The following is a 22,466-nucleotide window of genomic DNA, read 5'->3' as shown; positions in this document are numbered from 1 at the left end:
GGCCCCAGAAGGGGGAAAGCTGTGCTAATTTATTTTAGCAACCCAAAGAACTCTGCATGAGGTGCTGCAACCACTCGTCCTATTTCAACAGATTTCCTCTCTCTTCCACTATGATTGTTGGAGCACTTTGAGCTTTGCTACCATGACTTACTACCTCCAATTCATGCTGAGACATACATACATACATACATTGTTACCATCAACTAATGAAATAGGACATTTTTTGCAGAAAAATCATGTACAAGGAAAAAAATCCGCTCCGCATCACCATATGCAATAAAACTGTGGGCCCCAGTCAGTCCAAGAGCTGCTCCATTCTGCACCAGCCCAAATTCCTGAATGCTGCTCAAAGACAGCTCCAGAGTGCACTGCAGGAGTTGAATCCGGATGTGGCCAAAGCACGCGTAAAACTGGGCAGATCAAAGGTAGGCTGCCCAGAGGATTTTAATTAGCCGAACGGCTGATTAAATTAGGCCGCTGATGATTGGCATATGTGACATACAGATTCATTGGATGCAACCTATCGAAGGAAAGCAACTAGTTGACGCAAAAACGTTTCATTGACTCTTGCTTCGTTTAGAGACGCAGCCGGTGCTTGATGTTCTCCCTCTTCCGTTATGCTGGTGTACTAGTTGTGTCTCCAGCCTCTGAGAGGCAATAAGCAAGAGTCGATGGCACTGCAGCGGGCACAACCCACTTTAAATAACCTGTCAGGGTTATGCGAGCCAGTATTATAGTGCTCCCAGGGTCTGGTTTTTGGATTTGAATGGATCCTGTCTATAATGTTCTCTTCCACAGCCCTCGTACTTGGGAATTCTAATTGAAATGACCATAGAGATTGCCTTCCCATTCCAGTGGGAATGGTTTCTCTGGCCTCTGCAATGCTGAACATTCAACTTGATGGCTTAATCACTTGCGGTCAGAAGCTTTGCTGATTGACCTCGGTCTGGAAGTCCTCAGATTGGGTGACTGCCTTCGCTAAATGCCAGAGAGTAAGGAGAGCCCTGAAGCTGGCTCATCAGACCAAAGACCTTCCTAGTCCAGCTTTATGTTTCCCACAGAGACCAGCCAGGGAAGCCCAAAAGCAGGGCTCCTGATGTCGGAGTGGATCATCTTGACCTGTCGGTCAGGAGTCTTTGGAAGGGCACTGTAAACACTGCAGTGTTTGAGGGTGGGGGTGAGCAAGTGGAACTTTCCTCAGACCGCGAGCCACACGTACTTCCCCAGGTGACAATGCAGCGCATGTCAGCACTGCAGACTTCGCTCAGTTGTAAAATACTATCAGAAGCTTGTCTTGTACAGGCAGATTTGGGGAGGGTCAGTTTGGTGTAGGGGAGAGGCAGTGTGCCGTAGTGGTTAGAGTGTTGAATCGGGAGTCGAGAGTTCCGGCCTGTACTCCCCACTTGGGCATGGACGCTCACAGGGTGATGTTGGGCCAGTCACAGACTCTCAGCCTAAACTACGTCACAGGGTTGTTGTTGGGAGGATAAATGGAGAGGAGGAGGAAGAGGAGGATTATGTATGCTGCCTTAGGTTCCTGGAACAACAAAAGGCAGGATTTAAATGTAGTAAATAAATAAGTAGATCTATGGCTCTTAGTCATGGAAAGTGCATGGATCCTCCGTGCACAGAGTCAGGCTTCTTCTGAATATCTGGTGCTGAGGACCAATAGAGGGACTTTGCATTCATGTCCTCCTCCCAGAAGCATCAGCCTGGCTGCTGTAACAGGTGGCTGTGCTGGACGAGATGGGGCCCGCCTTGTGCTAATCCAGCAAGGCAGTTCTGGTGTTCTCTTCCCCTTCTGGGGTGGAAGCCTTTTGAACATCTTGCATAGTCACAGCCACCTTCGCCCATCTTGTTTCTGCTCTCTTTCCCCTCCCCGCAGTCTCCAGGGCCTGCACTAGCCCCTCCCCAAGCTGCCCTAGGGAGTCTTGCTCCACTGCGTGGCTTTGTAGATGCTCCAGCAGCTGCTCTCTGTGACACACGAAGTAGGAATGGAAGAAGTTTTGTGGAACCAAAGGCACCGGCCCAAACATGGGCAATGGTAAATAGCTCAAGTCCCAGCCGCGTTGCTGTGCATTGGCACATTCAGATAACTGAAGCAGCTTTCTGCCTCCTTTCCCCCATATTCTCATCTTAATGTGCACTCTAATGTATGTATGTATGTATTTTCCTTCTGTAGCCTGACAGCTGCAGGAAGAGTCTCTTTGAATCTATGGATGATGATGGTGGTGGTGGTGGTGATGAAGAAGAAGCAGTGGCAGCAGCCTCCTTGAACCAGCTGATTCTCGATGGGGCAGAAAAGGAAGAAGGCAGCAATGAGGTAGTTGTGTTTGACCAAAGCCATAGCAACCCATTGGATTTTTTACCAGTGGGTTGTTGATACATTTGAAAACTATGTCAGTGGAATGGAAGGGTCCTCAACTACCCTTCACGGAAGAGAGTTGAACACTGTCCAAAGAGAGGCATGAGGGCTGGCATATCAGGCGCCGTTCTTTGGGTTGCTAAAATCAGTTAGTGCTGCTTTTCCCAACCTGGTGTCCTCCACATGTGTTGGCTACAACACTCAGCATCTTCAGCCAGCCATGCTGACTGAAGACTGCTGGGGGTTGTAGTACAACATACCTGGAGAGCATCAGGCTGGGGAAAACTGAATGGGTTTCAGTGCACTTGTTTCTTTCTAAGATTTAAACACTAAAAGGAGAAGTACATGCTGTTGTCTTTAAATTGTTTACCACAGCAAGAAGCCTACATAATATAACATTGAAATGACATTAAGTGTGTTTAATTTCCCCCCTCAAATATGTCAGGTCAAATACTGGTGGTACATCAGGAGATAGATTTGGTTACTTTTCAGCTTTGTTGTTTATTTTACTTGTATTTAGTAAATATGCTAAATTAGGTCACTTTTTATTGGTTTTCCAATGCGAACTAAGAAATTCCCCGTGTAAATGACTCTATGCAAATTAGTCTAACTTGCATAGGAAAATTAAGATTTTTTTTCAGAAAACCCATGTCACTGTTTGTCTGCCCAATAACTGACAGACTTTACTTCAACCTCTCAGTCAGGGGGCTTGCATTTTTCTTTGCTACTTTGCTTTTGTGAGGGTTTTTATGGGCCAGCTCAGAAGGAAGAAGGGAAGCCGAAATTGTCCAACGAGCGCTGAGTACGTTCCTATGCTCCCATGCAAAGACATTCCCTGGATTGATAAAAATGGAATATCTTCACACAATGCATGAAGTGCAACTAGTAGCTGCACGACCTGATTGGAAGAATGAACTGTTCGGGGGCATGGCGGGGTGGGTGGGTTCTTTTTGAGATCCCAATCTGCAGATTGTGCCTCAATTTAACAATGAGTCATATTTGCCTGGGGATCCACATGCTCTTCCGATTTGGGCGTCTGATATTTGTTCCCCAGCATGGGTTGTGTTACTGCCCAGGTCATAATTGCAACCTCCCACATTGCTGGTTTTCAAGAAACCTAAATAGGAGAAAGAGCACCATAGAGGCTTTTGCTGTGTAATGAGAGAAAGAGGCTGGAAAAAGTCCTAACCGTTTCAAGTGTTGTGCATTTCCTAAACAGGAAAAAAACCATGGCAACTGTGTGATGCCTATTTTACTAGAAGGCACAGCATGAATTTGTATGTGCAGTGATCCTTGTGCAATTGTAATAATACTTTTCCTTCACAGAAGGGTACAACTCTTGGTGCTGCAATCAGCCTCTGGCTTCATTGGTTTGCTCACCTGGTCCAGGCAATTCAGTACTTCGGAAGGGGGCAGCTCAGGGATATACAAATCCAGATCCACCATTGCAGTATTTTCCCAGAGCCCCCAGAAAGATCCCTGCATTGCCCAGCAGTGGGGAGGGGAGGGGAACAGATCAGGGCCACTTTTGCCTCGTTTGTCCCCAATGTCAGTTCTTCAAGCATGACTGAACCTCTTCTCTGCTTGTCGTTGCATGTTCAGAGTCCCTGTGGGACAGCCGGGCTTCTCAAGAATCTGCATGTGGGTGTTAGTGCTCTTTCTGCCAGCTTTGACAATGAGGTATGTCCTTACTATTGCCGTAGTTTCCCAGGCAGAGCCAGTCCTTGGATCATGTCAAAAAGGGGCACACATAGCAGAACCAAACAGCCATATATACAAAGGGGTGATCATTCTGTAGCTCAGCACTAAGAAACCTTTTGGGGGCTGTGGGCGCATTTCGCACTTTGAGAAATTGTCCTGGACATCACCATGAAATGGCCAGTCTCAAAGGACAAGTAACCTGCCCCAAAGGCTGAGTACAAGACTGAGCGCAATGCGCTAAATAACTCCTCTGGACCCACCGTTTTCAGCACCAACTGAAACCTATTTTACAGAGGACAAGCTCTTCTTCTCTTCCTGCCTCACTTCTTTTCCCCTATTTCTTTTTTCCTCTTACTCTGGCTCACCACCCAGAGACTGACTGACTGACCGACTGACTGACTCTCTCTCTCTCTCTCTCTCTCTCTCTCACACGCACGCATGCACGCTTGCGTACTCGCACAGCCATCGTTCATCCATTCTCACAAACACAAGCACCCATGTATCACCATGCACACAGAGAGACATGCATACACACATGTCCCTCTCTTCTTGTGGCTGTGACACACAGGCTGTGAAACTCCTTGCCAGGCCTCAGAGACTTACCTTGATTTGTATCAAGGCACTGCAATACTGGAGTGTATATTTTTGGTCCCTTTCCTTGTCATATCTAGCATGAAATTGCTCTTTTCCCACTGCTGCACACTTGAGTTGCTGTTTTACGTTGAGCTATTCACTGTCATGTCCATAAGGAATTTTTCTTGGTCAGCCATTGACGACTCTGACCCCATCAGTCTACATGGGAAGTTCGGCGTTTTTGCCCCAATGTGCGTCACTTTACACTTGCTTACACTGAACTGCTTTGGCTGTTTCTTGCCTGTCCATCCTTTGGGGTTAGGGTTCTGGGGCTCTTCACCATCCTGAATAATAGGGTGTCATCAACAAACCCTGCCATTTCTCTGTACTTCTCAAACTACAAATCATTAATAAGCAAATGAAATAGTGCCAGTCTTAATACAGATCTTGGGGGGGGGGGGCAGGGGAACCCATCCCTCCCATTGGTAAGAACTCTGTATTTATTCTCCTGTTTGATAACCAATGCAAAAGAGGAGCTATGTTCTTATCCCCTTACTGCTTAAGTCTACTTAGGAGAATTGCAAGGATTTTGTCAAAAGTGTTTTGAAGCCCCCAAGTGTATAATGTCCACCAGGTCACCAGAATTTACATCAGCGATGGGGAACTGCCCATGTATAGACTCGATGAGGCCTGCCCTGTCCTGTGCAGCACTTAGGCCTGGAAAAGGCCTCCCGTTGGAGCCAACCAAGGGCTTTTTCCAAGCCTAAATTCAGCGCAGTAGTGGTTTGGGGAAGGGTTACAGCTTTGGGTGGAAGTGGAGGCTTTCCCACATGCTTCACCCCTCCTGCACAGCAATTATTTTTATTATCTCCCTTTTCTCGCTTTGTGGCAGTTTTTCTAGACAGACATGGCGGGCTTTGCCACGTCATGCTGACTTTTACTGATTCAGTGATTTCCTGATTGTTGAACATGTTTTAGGTATGACTGCTTTCTAGATGTTGGTGTGGATGTATTTTGGTAGGCATGGTTTCTGAAGAGTTTCTGTATAGTTTTTGGATGTGATGCCGGTGACTGATGTTGCTAAGGGGAAAAGTGTTGTTATTATTACCATCCTCCTCTCTATACCGCCCCATAGCTGAAGCTCTCTGGACAGTTTACAACAATTAGCCTTTCATTGGAACCAGCAGTGAGTCTAATTGCATCATGTAGGCAGTGACTGGTGGGGTGGGGAGGGGGTGAGAGTTAACTCTACCCTCCCTATGTGCTGTGATCCCCCACCCCCAAATTGCTGTTTGTGGCACTTAGGTTGATATACTCACCCTCGCTCTTGACATCAGGAACCTATGGAAGCCTTCATGCAAGGTGAATTGCTGGGCTTTTTAAAAGCCTAATTGCCGAATGGGGGCCACCTTTGTGAATTTATTTATTTATTTATTACATTTCTATACTGCCCAACAGCCAGAGCTCTCTGGGCGGTTCACAAAAATTAAAACCATTCAAAGTATAAAACAACGGTATAAAACCATAATATAAATACAATATAAAAGCTCAACCAGATAAAAACAGCAGCAATGCAAAATTACAAATTTAAAACACCAAGTTAAAATTTATTTACAGACTGTTAAAATGCTGGGAGAATAAAAAGGTCTTCACCTGGTGTCTAAAAGCATATAATGTAGGTGCCAAGCGACCCTCCTTAGGGAGCTCATTCCACAGCTGGGGTGCCACAGCATGAATGGGAGCATGTGTGGCTTTGGCCCTCCCACTGTGGCATGTGGCTCACCCAGAGGGCTGGTCATCAAAAGAGAATGCAGCCCTTGGTGTGGAAAAGAAGACCCTCCTTCCTGATTTACATGTTTCTGACCCAGGGCATGTTGGGAGCTGCCTTCTCCTGAGTCAGGCCCTGGGCCCATCTAGCCTAGTATCATTGGCACTGACTGGCAGCAGCAGCTAAAGCACAATTGTTTCCGAGCCCTCCCTGGAGATGCTGCCGGGGATTGAACCCGGGACTTCCTGCGTGCAAAGCAGGAGCTCTTATCCCACTGAGCCCCATTCCCTCTCTCAGGAAGGAGTGGGCACACGTTGTAGCCCTCCAGATGTTTTGGTGTGCAGCACTCATCAGCCCTAGCCAGCCTAGCCAATGGGGACATGAGACTTATAGGCCCCAATGTCTGGAGCACCACCTCATTCAGTATGCTTGACCGTTCTGTTTGAATCCGTTTACCTGCAACATACACTGGACACCAACACTACCCCTACGCTTTCTTTCTCCATGTGGTGATAGGGTTTGGCATGCCAAAGGCAACCAGTTGAGCTGTGTGGAGCTTAGAATTGTGAGAGATCCAGAATTGTTTCATTTGTTAGGTGTAGACTGCACGAAGAGAGATGCAGAGAGTGGCGAAGGACGGAGAGGGAGTGGGGGATTAGAAGGCCCTGGAATACATTCCCTAAGAGAGAACTGGGGGATTTTTAGGAGCACTTGGCTTTCCCAGATACGTCCTCTGCAAAGTGTGCCTTCCTCTCCACTGGGGCTTTGTGTGTGTTTGTGGGCTGTAATGAGCTCACTAATATTCCTAATGAATATGCAGTGGAAGTGAAGAATAGATTTAAGGGACTAGATTTAGTAGATAGGGTCCCTGAAGAACTATGGACAGAAGTTCGCAACATTGTCCAAGAGGTGGCAACAAAAAACGTCCCAAAGAAAAAGAAAAACAAGAAGGCAAGATGGCTGTCTGCTGAGACGCTGGAAGTAGCCCAAGAAAGAAGGAAAGCAAAAGGCAACAGTGATAGGGGGAGATATGCCCAATTAAATGCAAAATTCCAGAGGTTAGCCAGAAGAGATAAGGAATTATTTTTAAACAAGCAATGCGCCGAAGTGGAAGAAGACAATAGAATAGGAAGGACAAGAGACCTCTTCCAGAAAATTAGAAACATCGGAGGTAAATTCCAGGCAAAAATGGGTATGATCAGAAATAAAGATGGCAAGGACCTAACAGAAACAGAAGAGATCAAGAAAAGGTGGCAAGAATATACGGAAGATCTGTATAGGAAGGATAATAATATCGGGGATAGCTCAGATGGTGTGGTCAGTGAATTAGAGCCAGACATCCTGAAGAGTGAGGTTGAATGGGCCTTAAGAAGCATTGCTAATTACAAGGCAGCAGGAGATGACGGTATCCCAGCTGAACTGTTTAAAATATTGCAAGATGATGCTGTCAAGGTGATACATGCCATATGCCAGCAAATTTGGAAAACACAAGAATGGCCATCAGACTGGAAAAAATCAACTTATATCCCCATACCAAAAAAGGGAAACACTAAAGAATGTTCCAACTATCGGACAGTGGCACTTATTTCACATGCCAGCAAGGTAATGCTCAAGATCCTGCAAGGTAGACTCCAGCAATTCATGGAGCGAGAATTGCCAGATGTACAAGCTGGGTTTAGAAAAGGCAGAGGAACTAGAGACCAAATTGCCAATATCCGCTGGATAATGGAGAAAGCCAGGGAGTTCCAGAAAAACATCTATTTCTGTTTTATTAACTATTCTAAAGCCTTTGACTGTGTGGATCATAACAAACTGTGGCAAGTTCTTGGTGGTATGGGGATACCAAGTCATCTTGTCTGCATCCTGAGGAATCTGTATAGCAACCAAGTAGCAACGGTAAGAACAGACCACGGAACAACGGACTGGTTTAAGATTGGGAAAGGAGTACGGCAGGGTTGTATACTCTCACCTTACCTATTCAACTTGTATGCAGAACACATCATGCGACGTGCTGGGCTTGACGAATCCAAGGCTGGAGTTAAAATCGCAGGAAGAAACATTAACAATCTCAGATATGCAGATGACACCACTTTGATGGCTGAAAGCGAGGAGGAGCTGAGGAGCCTTATGACAAAGGTGAAAGAAGAAAGTGCAAAAGCTGGGTTGCAGTTAAACCTCAAAAAAACCAAGATTATGGCAACCAGCCTGATTGACAACTGGCAAATAGAGGGAGAAAACGTGGAGGCAGTGACAGAATTTGTATTTCTGGGCGCAAAGATTACTGCAGACGCTGACTGCAGCCAGGAAATCAGAAGATGTTTACTTCTTGGGAGGAGAGCAATGACAAAGCTTGATAAAATAGTTAAGAGCAGAGACACCACACTGACAACAAAGGTCCGCATAGTTAAAGCAATGGTATTCCCCGTAGTAACCTATGGCTGCGAGAGCTGGACCATAAGGAAAGCTGAGCGAAGGAAGATAGATGCTTTTGAACTGGGGTGTTGGAGGAAAATTCTGAGAGTGCCTTGGACTGCAAGAAGATCAAACCAGTCCATACTCCAGGAAATAAAGCCAGACTGCTCACTTGAGGGAATGATACTAAAGGCAAAACTGAAGTACTTTGGCCACATAATGAGAAGACAGGATACCCTGGAGAAGAGGCTGATGCTAGGGCAAGTGGAAGGCAAAAGGAAGAGGGGCCGACCAAAGGCAAGATGGATGGATGATATTCAGGAGGTGACAGACTTGACCTTGGGGGAGCTAGGGGTGGCGACAGCCGACAGAAAGCTCTGGCGTGGGCTGGTCCACGAAGTCACGAAGAGTCGGAAGCAACTGAACGAATAAACAACAACATGATGGTTACATATTACCCCCAGTATCGGAGGCAGTATGCCTCTCAACACAAGTTGCTGAGATGCGTGAAAAAGAGGGTGCTCCTGTCCTGGCTCTGGGCTTCTCATTGAGGCAGCTGGTTTGCTATTGTGGGAGCAACATAGGGAATTAGTTAGACCAGGGGTGGGCAGCTTGGCGGACAACTCCCATCATCCCTCGCTGCTGACTCTGCTGGCTGGAGCTCGTGGCAGTTGTAGGCCAAAATATCTGAAGTGCCACAAGTTGCCCACCCCTGAGATAGGCCTGTGGTCTGATCCAGCACGGCTCTTCCTATGTTCTTGGAGGCATTCGAACACTGTGAGTCGGCCACTCCTGTCTTGAAGCTTTGGCTTTAGGGGTTGCTCTTGTTATTTATTTATTTATTTATTTATTTATTTATTTATTACATTTTTATACCACCCAATAGCCAAAGCTCTCTGGGCGGTTCACAAGAATTAAAATCATAATAAAACAACCAATAGTCTAAAAACACAAATACAAAATGCAGTATAAAAAGCACAACCAGGATAAAACCACACAGCAGAAATTGATATAGGATTAAAATACAGAATTAAAACAGCTAAGTTTAAATTTAGGTGTTAAAATACTGAGAAAATAAAAAGGTCTTCAGCTGGCAACGAAAGGATTACAGTGTAGGCACCAGGCAGACCTCTTTGGGGAGCTCATTCCACAGCCGGGGTGCCACAGCTGGGGTGCTTGTTCTTGGCCTCTGGGTTTGTTTGCCCTAAAGATAGTGGTGGCGGGAGTCGCAGGGCAGTGCCATGCAGATGATGTGTGTTCTTTGCTTTCCAAAGGCTTCTGAAGGTAGCAGTCACCTGAAGGAATGGCACATTTCTGACCCCTTGGACCCTGAGCCACAGGACACACAGGTGAGCCTGCACTGAATGAGGGTGGTAGGCAGAGAAAAGGAAGGAAGCCAGAACATCTGGCCTCTCCAGGAACACACGTGCACATAAAATGGTGCTTGGCATGCATAGAATCATAGAATAGTAGAGTTGGAAGGGGCCTATAAGGCCATCGAGTCCAACCCCCTGCTCAATGCAGTACATGCCTCTTGATCGAACTGGTACCTCAGCAACTGGCTTTTAATAGTCTTTGGCCATCAGTGTTATTATTATTATTATTATTATTATTTATTTATATGTGCTGTGGGTGGTTGCTGGTGGAACACAGATGGGCTACGTAGATGAGTAGGCAGAATAGTGGACTTGGTTGTGGGGAACTAGGTTTCAAACCTGGCTTGGAGGCCACGAAGCAGCCTTGGGTATGTCAGTCTTTGAGCCTGATCTACTTCATAGGGATATTGAGAAGATAAAATAGGTGGCTTTGTTTTATGTGGCCCTGAATTGCTTGGAGGAGGGAGTGTACTGGAGAATGTCTGCCTCTTGCCTGCTGACTGATTGGGCTGGAAGTGGAGGCAGCTGCCTCTGGAGAAGACTGCTGAAGTTGCTGAACAAACTCTGGAGAGTTGAGCAGAAGTCTGGAGGGCTGCCTGCCAGGTGGCCAGTTCCTCACAGCCAGCATTCAAGGACCCGTTGGCCAAGTCTGAGAAGGAGGGGGTCCAGCCTTGTTAATGTTGGTTCCTTCTGAGACAGACAGCTGATGGGCAGTCAGCCCACCCATTGCCCATGAATTCCGCTCTGCCTCTTTGGCTGATGATCCTTCCAGCGTTCTGGGGTTTCTGGGGTGGAGAGACGGGGAGGTCTCTGGGGATGCCGATCTCTCCTTCTTGTTCCCAGAGGCCAGTCTTGGAGAATGTTCTGGATGTGGCAGCATTATCTCCGGTCTTGGACAGCCCAAACTTTGGGGTGAGCAGAGCTGCTGTTGAAAGCACTCGTAAGGAGGAGGTGAGTGGCATGGGTGAGCTGTGTGGCTTCCTCTTGGAGCTTGCTGAATGGAAGTGTAGCAAGAAGCAACGTGCTTTTGGTCTTCTAGGAAGCTGGCGGGGGCATATCTGCAGACTGGAAGCTCATCACCGAAACATGTACAGTCCCGGCGTTATCTTGTGTAACCTGTAAACTTAGCCAGCCAGCCAGCCAAGAGGTAGGTCAGGTCCCATGCAGGGTCTGGCTTGGTTACCATCTTCTGAAATTCAGATGCACACATACACACACGATACAGAACAACAGAGACAATGCCGCTGGTTTATTTTGCGATGCAAGAAAATCAGCTGTGAATTCAGGTCTGTTCTTCATTCAGGTGGACACAGATGGTTTGGGGCTTCTGGCAGGAAAATGGGTGGAAGTTACAACCACGGCCTTCGCTTCACATACAGAAGTACAGATGTTCCTCTGTTTGGAGAGAGGAAGATGAACCATGCAACCTTTGGGGATTTAAGAGGTGGGTGGGAGGATTCCTCCAGAAAGGGCTTCTCTCTTTCATGGAATCATAGAATAGCAGAGTTGGAAGGGGCCTACAAGGCCATCAAGTCCAACCCCCTGCTCGATGCAGGGATCCACCCTAAAGCATCCCTGACAGATGCTTGTCCAGCTGCCTCTTGAAGGCCTCTAGTGTGGGAGAGACCACAACCCCCCTAGGTCACTGATTCCATTGTCGTACTGCTCTAACAGTCAGGAAGTTTTTCCTGATGTCCAGCTGGAATCTGGCTTCCTTTAACTTGAGCCCGTTATTCCGTGTCCTGCACTCTGGGAGGATCGAGAAGAGATCCTGGCCCTCCTCTGTGTGACAACCTTTTAAGTATTTGAAGAGTGCTCCCATGTCTCCCCTCAATCTTCTCTTCTCCAGGCTAAACATGCCCAGTTCTTTCAGTCTCTCTTCATAGGGCTTTGTTTCCAGACCTGTGATCATTCTGGTTGCTCTTCGTTTTCCCCCTTCCAAATCGCCACTCCTTTTGCCACTGGAGCAAGTCAGTGGGGGGGCGGAGCAGCTCAGGAGCTCAGAAATGGCCAGGAGGAGTGCATGCTGCCGGTATGTAGCCTTCCTCTGATCTGGCAGTTGATCAAAGATGCTTCCAGCAGCCCAACATCCCTGCCATTGTATCTGAGAGCTGCTGTTGAAACATGTTTGAAGCATTATGATAGCCTGGCCCAGTGAAGGCATCCCAGGCCCTGGAAGGCAAATCAAGAGGCTTCACCATCTTGCTTGGGCTCTGGGATTGTCCAGTGTACAGCAGCAGCTTTTCTAAGCTGGGCTCAATAGACTCTGGCCCTTTCTACACCTAAGGGTGTAGAGGGGCGCAGGGGAGGCAATCCCAGGATTTCCAGCTTCCGGGATCATTGCCCTGCGTCCAAGTGGCACTTGAGCTCCAGCGAATAGTAAGTTTTTTTAAAAAAAGGCCCGGTCCTGCTCCCCTCCCCACCCCTGATGTCCCTGGACTGCCCCCAACCAAGCTTCTTCCCTCTGCTGAACCCTGCTACTCACGGGGAGGAGGGAAGAAGCCGGGACGGGCACCCACACCACCCGCGGTCCTCGGGATTGTCCCGGGACCACTGGAAGAATTAGGTTTTTTCCCAGGTTTTTTTTTATCCATGGAAAAACCCGTTCCCTGCCCCCTGGAGTTCCTGTGTGTCATTTGGACACACAGGGAGCACCCAGGGACAACCCCGGGGGGGGGGATTCCGGAGTGGAAACAGCCTCTTCTACAGTCATGCCTTTGGCTGCCTCTGCCTTCTTACTAAAATGTCCACTCCTTGCTTTCTCTTAAAGGACCCTGGCTGGTTGGCACAGGAGAAGGATACAAGCAAAGGCAGCTTAGAAGAGGAGCAAAGCCAGGGGTCAGCAGAAGCAACCAAGAGGTACAGCAACAAGGTTCCCATGCGCTTCTGGATCTTCCCATGTCCAGGACATCCACTACCAAAGATCCAGCCAGCAAAATGCCACCTGGGTCTATGCAGCACACTCTGCCTTCCTTTCCTTCCTTCCTTTCCTGCCCTCTCTCCAGTAGAATTGGACAGCAGTTTTTTGTGCCTGATCAGTCTCTTGGCAATGGGACTGATAGTCTATGACCCTAGTAAAATTATTTGTCACACTGGCCATCGCTAATGTGTAGTTTACTCATTAGCCATTGTGTAAAGAAACAGCCAAAATATGTAATACTTCTTTGTGCCGATAAGTTGGGCACCTTTTCTCCAATTAGGGCATGAGATGGCTCAAATTGATAAGAACAAAATCCATAAAGTATTGAAATAATTATTGGGAGCATCACTGGAAAGATGTAAAACATACAGAGAAAATCTGTAAGTTAGCCATGGAATTTTTTTTAAAGATTTCATGTGTGAATGAAGTTGTTCGCGGTCTATATAATATACAATATGTCTTCAGCATATTATATACCAAAATGATATTCATTTTGCCTGTTAACTTGAACTGATCAGTGGTTGGTCATAACTGTGTTTTGGGTAAGTTCCCTGGTGTACAGCAATATCCCTCCCTCCCTCCCTACCACCCCACCCCCGCCCCCATTTGTTAGCTCCGTTCCTTCTAGACTAGGCTGACATCAGTTTCCCAGAGGACCTTTTCTTCTGTCGCCCCCAGATTGTGGAATGGCCTGCCGGAGGAGATTCATAATATTAACTCTCTGTGATTTTAAGGCAGCTTTGAAGACTAGCCTTTTCCGGCAGGCCTACCCAGATCAATGTAAAATCACGAATTTTTAAGATGTGTTGATTCCTGTACTAATGTTGTTCCCCGCCTTGATCCAAAGGGAGAGGCGGGTAACAAATAAATTGTTGTTGTTGTTGTTGTTGTTGTTGTTATTAATTCATGGATCTTGAAAAGGAATGATTGGTGCCGTCTTGAGGAATGCAGCCAGATACTGTTTTATTCAAAGTTCTGCCTCTGCTTGACTCTGAGAAATGCCCCTGAACCACAAGCTAACATGCCCCCCCCCCAGCCCTCTGTGTAGCATATTCATGGGCTGTGGGGGCGGGGCTGCTGTGGGGAGGAGGGGGCGGGGAAGCCAGTCTGTTTGTGCATGCCTACATCTGGATCCAGCCCTCTCTCCATTATACAGTTAGCCAGGTTTTCTTGCGCTATAGCATGAAACCTAGAACCAAGTGCTGAACTTGGTTTCCTGAGATTATCAAGGCATCATCCTTTTCTCCAGTGCGCCCATACAGTTCAGGATCTTCCCTCCCTTACCTGTTTCTTGTGCCCACAGCCCATGCCTGGCTCCCTTCCTTGTGGAAATATTCTGAAGTCAGACACAAAGAATTAAACATTTGCTTGTGTGTGACTGATACAGAGCTAGAATGCCACACCGTCAATCGTAGGCAAGTTTTAGAGAGATGGAACAGGCTGTCAGCATCAAGATATTCTGGTTCTTGTCATGACATGTCAAACTGCCAGGAAGAATATTGGTGAAAATTCGGGATCTGCTTAGAGCAGGATGGCATGGGGCTGAGCTCCTCTAATCCTCCCCCTTCCCCTGTGGTTGCAACAAAGAGTCCTGGCACCCCGTGCTGACTGTACCACATCACTTCTCTGTTTTCACTTGGAAGAGAGCTGTACTTTCTTGAACAGGTATGCTCCAAGGTTGCTGCTTGTAGCTTCTGGCTTTTCCCATTCCCTCCATCATTGGCCTAGCTATGGATCCTGCTTCTTGTTAACCTTTGTTCTTTTGCATTTGGATTGCTGCCAAGGGAGAGGAGCAAAAGATGTCCCAGTGCTTCCGAAACAGCCGAAGAGATGGCAGCTGTGGCAGATGCTCATGCTCTGCAGGCAAAGAAGACGAGAGCTGCCCAGCAGCAGAGGAACCTTGACGAGCAAGAGCCGCCTTGCCCGGAGTAAGAGCCAAGTCTTAGGAGAGCTGCAGCATGCCGGTGGTGGGGCTCTCCCCATGGGAGGGAAGGGGGGACTCGGAGGCATCCTCCTCCTCTCTTGGATCCGGTCACTCTCCTGCCCAAGTCATTGCTCCGAATTCAAGGTCAACCACTCCTTTGGTGGCAAGTGGTGAGGGAGGTGTGAACGGGAAGGTCAGGAGGGATTTTTTGTGTCTGCTAGAAGATTTGCACAAGAGGTTGTGGTGAAGTGGGTGGGGCATGCCAGAGGCACAGGGGCTCAGGAAGCACAAGGAGAGTCCCGCCTTTCTCCTATTTACCAGTGCAAAGTAAGGAGTGGGGTGGGTGTGATCATAATTCTGTGCTTTTACTGGCTGATTATTTTTGCTGGCATTTCGGTTAGTGTTGAATACTTAAAATGGTTTGCATTTGATACTTTATGTTGAACAAGTTATTGGAAAAGCAGTATTTAAGTTCCTTTAAAATATAAATGAATGAAAAGACATTTCCACTCTGAAAAGGCTCCCTGGCCTATTTGCTTTGCTACATGTCCTTGAAACTCCCCCTCTACATGGAGCGGACTGCGCTGTGGTGACTGGCCAGGCGCTTCTGTGCCAGGCTTAATTATTTATTTATTTATTTATTACATTTCTATGCCCCCCAACAGCCAGAGCTCTCTGGGCGGTTCACAAAAATTAAAACCATTCAAAGTATAAAACAACAGTATAAAACCATAATATAAAATACAATATAAAAGCTCAACCAGATAAAAACAGCAGCAATGCAAAAATACAAATTTAAAACAAGTTAAAAAAAATTATAGACTGTAAAAATGCTGGGAGAATAAAAAGGTCTTCACCTGGTGTCTAAAAGCATATAAAGTACGTGTCAAGCGAACCTCCTTAGGGAGCTCATTCCACAGCTGGGGTGCCACAGCAGAGAAGGCCCTCCTCCTGGTAGCCACCTGCCTCACTTCCTTTGGCAGGGGCTCGCGGAGAAGGACCCTGAGGATGACCTTAGGGTCCGGGCAGGTACATATGGGAGGAGACGTTCCTTCAGATAGCCTGGCCCCAAGCCGTTTAGGGCTTTAAATGTTAATACCAGCACTTTGAATCGGGCCCGGACCTGGACTGGCAGCCAATGAAGCTGGAAAAGGACTGGCGTGATGTGGTCTCGTCGGCCAGTCCCTGTTAGTAACTCTGCTGCTCTGTTTTGTACCAGTTGAAGTTTACGGACCGTTTTCAGAGGCAGCCCCACGTATAACACATTACAGTAATCCAAACGAGAGGTTATCAGAGCATTGATAACTGTAGCTAGGCTATCTCCGCCCAGATAAGGGCACAGTTGGTATATCAGCCTAAGCTGATGCCTCAGGTGACAGTTCTGGATCCAAGAGCACCCCCAAACTATTGACCCGATCCTTTAGGGAGAGTGCAACCCCATCCAGGACAGGGTAAACATCACCTCGCTGGACAGATGAACCACCCGCTAACAGTACCTCCATCTTGTCTGGATTGAGTCTCAGTTTGTTAGCCCTCATCCAGTCCATTACCGTGCCCAGGCACTGGTTCGGAACAGCCAGTGCCTCACCTGGGTTTGATGAAAAGGAAAGGTAGAGCTGGGTATCATCCGCATATTGATGACACCTCAGTCCACATCTCTGGATAACCTCCCCCAGCGGCTTCATGTATATGTTAAACAGCATGGGGGATAAAATAGAGCCCTGTGGAACCCCATGGCTTAGGTGCCACAGCACAGAGCAATAATCCCCTAGCACCACCTTCTGGAATCGGCCATCCAAGTAGGAGCGGAACCACTGCAATGCAGTACCGCCAACTCCCAGCTCAGACAACCTATCCAGAAGGATACCATGGTCAATGGTATCGAAAGCCGCTGAAAAGTCCAGGAGAACCAACAGGGTCGCACCCCCCCGTCTCTCTCCCGGCAAAGGTCATCCCACAGCACGACCAAGGCAGTTTCCGTTCCAAAACCAGGCCTGAAACCCGATTGAAATGAATCTAGATAATCTGTTTCATTCACGAGTGCCTGGAGTTGTCCTGCAACCACCCGCTCAAGCACCTTGCCCAGGAAGGGGATATTAGCCACCGGCCTGTAGTTGTTAACATCCTCTGGGTCCAGGTTAGGCTTCTTCAGGAGTGGTCTAATTACCGCCTCTTTTAAAGAGGCCGGCACCACTCCCTCTCTCAAGGAGGCATTTACAACCTCCTGGACCCAGCCGGCGATCCCCTCCTTATTTGATATAATGAGCCATGAGGGGCAAGGGGCAAGCATACAGGTGGTCGACCGGACTTGGCCAAGCACCTTGTCCACATCCTTGGGCCTCAATAACTGAAACTCATCCAATAAAACTGAACCGGACGGCACTCTGAACGCCTCTACTAGTGGAGCTGCATTAAGTGTGGTGTCCAATTCATGACGAATCTGAGCGACTTTATCTTCAAAGTGCCGTGCAAATTTGTCACAGCGTGCTACCGAGGGTTCCACCATCTCTCGCCCTGGCCCAGAGTGTAACAGGCCATGAACCACATGGAAAAGCTCAGCCGGATGACACTGACAAGATGCAATGCTGGTGGAAAAGAACTGTCTCTTTGCCACCCTCACTGCCACAGAATAGGCTCGATAGTGAGCGCTAACCCGTGTTCGACCAGACTCAGCACGAGTTTTCCTCCACCTGCGTAATAGCTGTCTCCCTTCTTGCTTCATTGCCCTCAGCTCAGGTGTATACCAAGGAGCTGGCTTGGATGGCCAGAGAAATTCTAGCTGACTGTTCCTGAAAAGTTGTCGTTCTCTCCTGTCAAGCTTCTTCCTTTTGCAGAGAGCTTTTGAACTTGGGGTGGGTGGGGGTGGGGAGAGAGACCTTTCCAGAGGGTGATGTCTTGGTGTTCTTCTGTGGCTAAGCAATTTCCAGTAGCAATTAGGGTGAACCTGTTCCTTTTTATGGCAGGAATTGTGAAGTTGAGGTTAAGCAAACAGAACTATTTAAGATGCATGCTGGAGATTCCCTGGAGGAAATGAGCAAAGCGAAGCACACTTCCCTGGAACAAGCAAAAATGAATTTGCGAGAAGAAAAGCAGGTTCCAATCCAAAATCAGAAGGAACAGCTGCGGCAAGAGGAGGAAGAGGAGATCCAGATGCTGCATCAGCAGAAAGAAGATGCCCTCCGGTGAGTTCCATCTGTAGGGGGAAAACTAAAAGGCTAACATTCCAGAGGCACACCCTTCTCAAATAGCCCTGGTTTGGCCCAAGTGTTGTAGGTGAGGTGCGCTTGAAGACTCAAGACAGAATGTTTGCATTCACCCAGATTAAATAGAAACTTAAAACATCTACTCAAACTGTAAAATTTAATGCATTTTATTAAAGAAAAGAAGGTGGTGGATGGTGGTGGAGAATTCTGAAGAAGAGCGTTTGGGGCAAAAGCAAGATGAGAACCGTGGGAGGAGATCCTTTGGGACATTTGGTCAGAACCCTGGGCTAGTGCCTGCAATGACAGCTGGGCATTCAGTTTCCATGGCTGAACGCTGCCCAGTGCTTCCTGCAGGTGTTCTGGGAAGGGTGCTTCCTGTCCTCTCTTCATTGAACACCATCCTCTGTAGACCTCTGAGAGCTGCTGCAAGGGATTCTAAGGGGAGCTTGAGCATCACTCATCCTCACTTGACTTCCAAATGACTAAAAGGTGAAGCCAGATATTGTCACGGCTTGTTTCTCTGGCAGACGCTCTGGCACTTTGACAGAGAACACCAAAATTAGTGAGATTCTTTGTTGTAGTAAATCGCACAGCAAAAGCTTAACAGTTACAAATCCTCATAAATTATGCAGCTAAGGCAAAAGGTGTAGGCAGATTGCTTAGTTTAAGAAACAGTTGAAAGCTAATAATTGCAACTCTGTTGGAGATCAGTCCAACTATATTTTCCCAGTCAGGATTTCTACAGTTCAGAATACAGGTCAAGGTTCACGATAAAACAAGCAAGAAAACATTCCAGGCAATTCCAGATGTGGTCTAAGAGACCACTTCAAGACTAGAAATTTGCACACACAGAGAGATCAGGTCTAGCAATAGATTCTGTCTTGGAATCTTCAATTTATATGTGTCAAGGCAGACAACAATCTAATTGTCACACATCGCTCATTCTATGTAATGTAGATGACGGTTCCTGACAAGCAAGAACCGTAGGGCTTGTGAAAAGTCCAGCTTTATATTCTACTGTAGATTTTCAGCTATGCAAGGTTCAAACAAGGGTCCATATTTAATGGAGAGTCCAGGTAAGAAAATGTTGTGAGCAGTTCAGACAGTAAAAAGTCTGAGCAAAATGGCTTTTAGGCAATAAAGACGGATGTGCCCAGCAACAGCTCTCTGGCCTCAGCACCAGCTTAAATGCAAGGGAGGGGCTGCTATAGAGCCCTTCTGATGCCCTGACAGGGGAATCTAGCACATGAATAAGCCCTCTGCCAAACAGGGTGCTTCTTTTCTACCCTCTTGAATTGCCATGACACCCCTGAAAACTCCCTCCGCTTTAGAGTCTTCCTCCTGCTGGTTCCTACCATCTCAGGCTGTAAATCAAAGGTTTGACCTTAGAGCCTCATCTGACAGCTTGTGGCTGAAAAGGAGTTTCGCTCTACTTCGGCACATACTCAGATGGGAGCCAGGCTCCCACCATCCTAACATTGCACAACCTGAGCTGGCCCAAACCAGCCCCCAGCCCGCCCCCAGCCCACCTGTTCTAAGATGAGAAATTAGGCTCTTTGGCTTCTCACAACTGAACTGGTTTTTAAACCATCTGGATCCACTTCTGAAATCGGATCCTGACTTTAAAACTACAGCAGTGCTTGGTCTAGCCTGACAGATATGGAAGTGAGAGTGTTGAGGAGGCTGATTTTTTTTAACTTGTGGGAGGTTCTTTTCATCTTTCTGCAAAACTCCAGTAACTTGGATCAATCTCAGGTCCTGCTTGCTTGGAAACCATCCCATGGGCTGACTTGCCCCTGCTGCACCCCACAGAGGCCGTGTCCCAGATGTTAGCAGTGCTCCCGTTGCTGCAAAGGAATGGCTTCATGCCCAAGCCACTTTCTGCTTGCCTCTTAGGTCGCTCAAAACTGAGTTGGAGAAGGCCAGGCAAGAGGAGGAGCTGCGGTTGAGGGAGGAGTCACAAGACGAACTCCAGAAACTCCAAACCCAGATCCATTCTGAAACAGAGGCTGAAAAGGAGAGAATCAGGTACCAGCTTGAGTGGGGAGAGTCTGGGTATTGTTCCCTGCCAGGGAAGGAAACATTGGTGTGAACTTGGGACTGATAACTCTGTGGCGCTCAGGGAACTGCCTTATGTGTCTTGTGCACCCTTCCTAGCCTGGGAAGCATTTGATGAGAAGGTACAGTGATTCCAAGTCTTCCTGAAAACTATGGGAAGGAAAGTCAATGTCTTTCAGCCAAGTAGCTTTGGGTCCTGGACTGATTCCTCTGGAGTTATGTGCAGGGCAGTGTTGCTTCTCCCGTTTCACCACACTTCAGTAGAGTTCAGCGAATGCAGAAAATCCCTGGTGCAAATGGTCACAGCTAACGGGCTGAGCCAAAGAAGGGTGCACTAATATTCTGCTCAGCCCCTGAGGGTTACCTGCCATTACAGCTGCTGCTCTTTGTTGGGCTCTGTACCCTTCCTCCTCTCTCCCTTGTGATCGTACCCTTCCACATGGCCATGCCACAAAGTTCTCACCGCGGGGACATCCACGGGCTCTTCTGCACATGTGAAATCCTGTCTCTGCGGTGGGATTGGAGGAGCAAGGTGAGGCCCAGCGCTGAAGGTGTCGTGGAGGAGGACCCCTTTATATGGGTGGCTCCTCCCGCTCGCTCCGCTAGGCAGGCACATGCAAATTAACAGGCTTATCCTGTCACGTCGGAGAGCAGCCTACGTCGAGTTTCATTTCCTGCCTCGGCCCTCAGGAGGTCACTGGAGTAGCTCCTCCATCTCTCAAGCCCTTTACGGCTACAAGTTGACCGACTTCCTTCTTCCTCTCTATCCTGATCTACGTTCTCCTTTAGTTTAAAAAGAAAAGAAGCAAAACCCCTTTCCCACTCTTTTCAGAGTTAAGAGCTTTTCTAATTGCAGCGGGGACCAGGCCTGCACCCATAACACCTGGTTTTGCCTCCAAGGTAGCCCTGGAATGTCGGGCAACTCTTTTCTGGAACCCATAGGAGCGCCACAGGGTTTGTCTGCCTGCATAAGACTCCCCCCGACACTGTCAAAGCACAGGCCGAAGCGGGCCTAGTAGGAGCAGGGGGGTGGAGGCTGATGAGGGTCGCACCCTGAGTCTGCCTGGGAACTATCTGAGGCGGACTCCCAAAGGGCCCTAATCCCAGGCAGCGGCCCCAATTCACCCCACCACCCAGTGTTGACAGCCATGCACTTCGCCCGGGCTGCTGCTGATGGGGGAGTTACTGCTGCACCGGTCCACCAGGCATGCACCCTGCAGATGCCTCAGCCAATTCAAAGGGGGGGGGGCAGCCTGAGGCCCCCGCGCAGCCCGGTCTTGGCTTGGGCCTTTGGGCTCTGCTCCCTGCTCTCCGCTGGCTACCAAGAGGCGAAGTGGGAAGGGCCTGCTTCTGACTGGCTCTCGCGGGCTACTTTTCAGGCTGACACAGGCGGCTGTGCTGCACAGACACAGAGAGGAGCTGGAATCCTTTCAGCGGTCTGAGGAGGACCAACTGGAGAAGCAGAAGCTGTTTTCTCTGGAAAAAATCAAGAAAGAAGCAGAAGCCGTTTGGCAGGCGGAGCGGACGGAGCTGGAGCAAGAGAGCAAGAGAGCCCTGAGCACGCTGAGGGAGAAGCTGGGCCGAGAAAAGGAAGCGGTGAGGCTCCGCAGGTTCTGGACTGTGTCTCTGGGCTCGGATGTCAGGATGAAGCACGGCGGGTTAAATAAGCACACGGAGCCTGTCCTGGGTTATGTCGCCAGTCTGGAGTGTTTCAACCCACAATAGCTTCTTTGGCCAAAATAGCCCACCCTGATAACCCATGGTCTGCAGAGTGGGTGATGGAACCCGTCATGGGTTATTGTGTCCTGTGGTGGCCGCAGTGGGTTATTTTGGCCTCCTACATGGCCGCTGCCTTCCTCCAGCTGCCGCTTTCTGTCTCTGGGATCTGACTTGAGGCTGATGGTGCTTGTTGCCTGACCCCACCCCACCCGACCCCAGCTCTGCCTTCTGCAGCCTCCCCAAATACTGGTTCTGCTGGGTGGCGGCAGTTGTGCAGGGCAGTCCTTGTGCCTCGCGCGCACACCCTTGCCAGGGCATGCCGGGCATGAAGTTTTCTCCTGCTCCTACAAACTTCCATGCAGGTAGAGCTGCAACGCCTATTGGGAAAAAAGATGCTTCTGCTCCCGTGGCTTTGTCAGTGTGCAGGGTTTTCAGTGGGCCTCGCGT

The 22,466-nt window shown here is 48.4% G+C and overlaps 1 protein-coding gene across 6 annotated transcripts in view; it reads left to right on the top strand.

Moving 5' to 3' along the window:
• CEP164 (centrosomal protein 164) overlaps positions 1-22,466 on the top strand; it is a 53,227-nt gene that overhangs the window by 5,641 nt on the left and 25,120 nt on the right. For 2 of the 6 annotated variants that reach the window (XM_063139139.1, XM_063139140.1), the window contains exons 5-14: positions 1,886-2,044; positions 2,183-2,326; positions 3,968-4,045; positions 10,094-10,168; positions 11,039-11,146; positions 12,966-13,054; positions 14,900-15,043; positions 18,003-18,221; positions 20,139-20,270; positions 21,680-21,896. In XM_063139139.1, coding sequence (XP_062995209.1) covers positions 1,886-2,044; positions 2,183-2,326; positions 3,968-4,045; positions 10,094-10,168; positions 11,039-11,146; positions 12,966-13,054; positions 14,900-15,043; positions 18,003-18,221; positions 20,139-20,270; positions 21,680-21,896 — 1,365 coding nt within the window. Of the gene's footprint in view, positions 1-229; positions 426-1,885; positions 2,045-2,182; positions 2,327-3,967; positions 4,046-10,093; positions 10,169-11,038; positions 11,147-12,965; positions 13,055-14,899; positions 15,044-18,002; positions 18,222-20,138; positions 20,271-21,679; positions 21,897-22,466 lie in introns of all 6 variants that reach the window. The other 4 variants (XM_063139145.1, XM_063139141.1, XM_063139144.1 and 1 more) reach the window with 4 other exon arrangements.

The sequence above is a fragment of the Elgaria multicarinata genome, chromosome 12 (genome assembly GCF_023053635.1).
Source record: "Elgaria multicarinata webbii isolate HBS135686 ecotype San Diego chromosome 12, rElgMul1.1.pri, whole genome shotgun sequence".
Classification (NCBI taxonomy): domain Eukaryota; kingdom Metazoa; phylum Chordata; class Lepidosauria; order Squamata; family Anguidae; genus Elgaria; species Elgaria multicarinata.
This window is presented reverse-complemented; position numbering and strand designations above follow the sequence as displayed.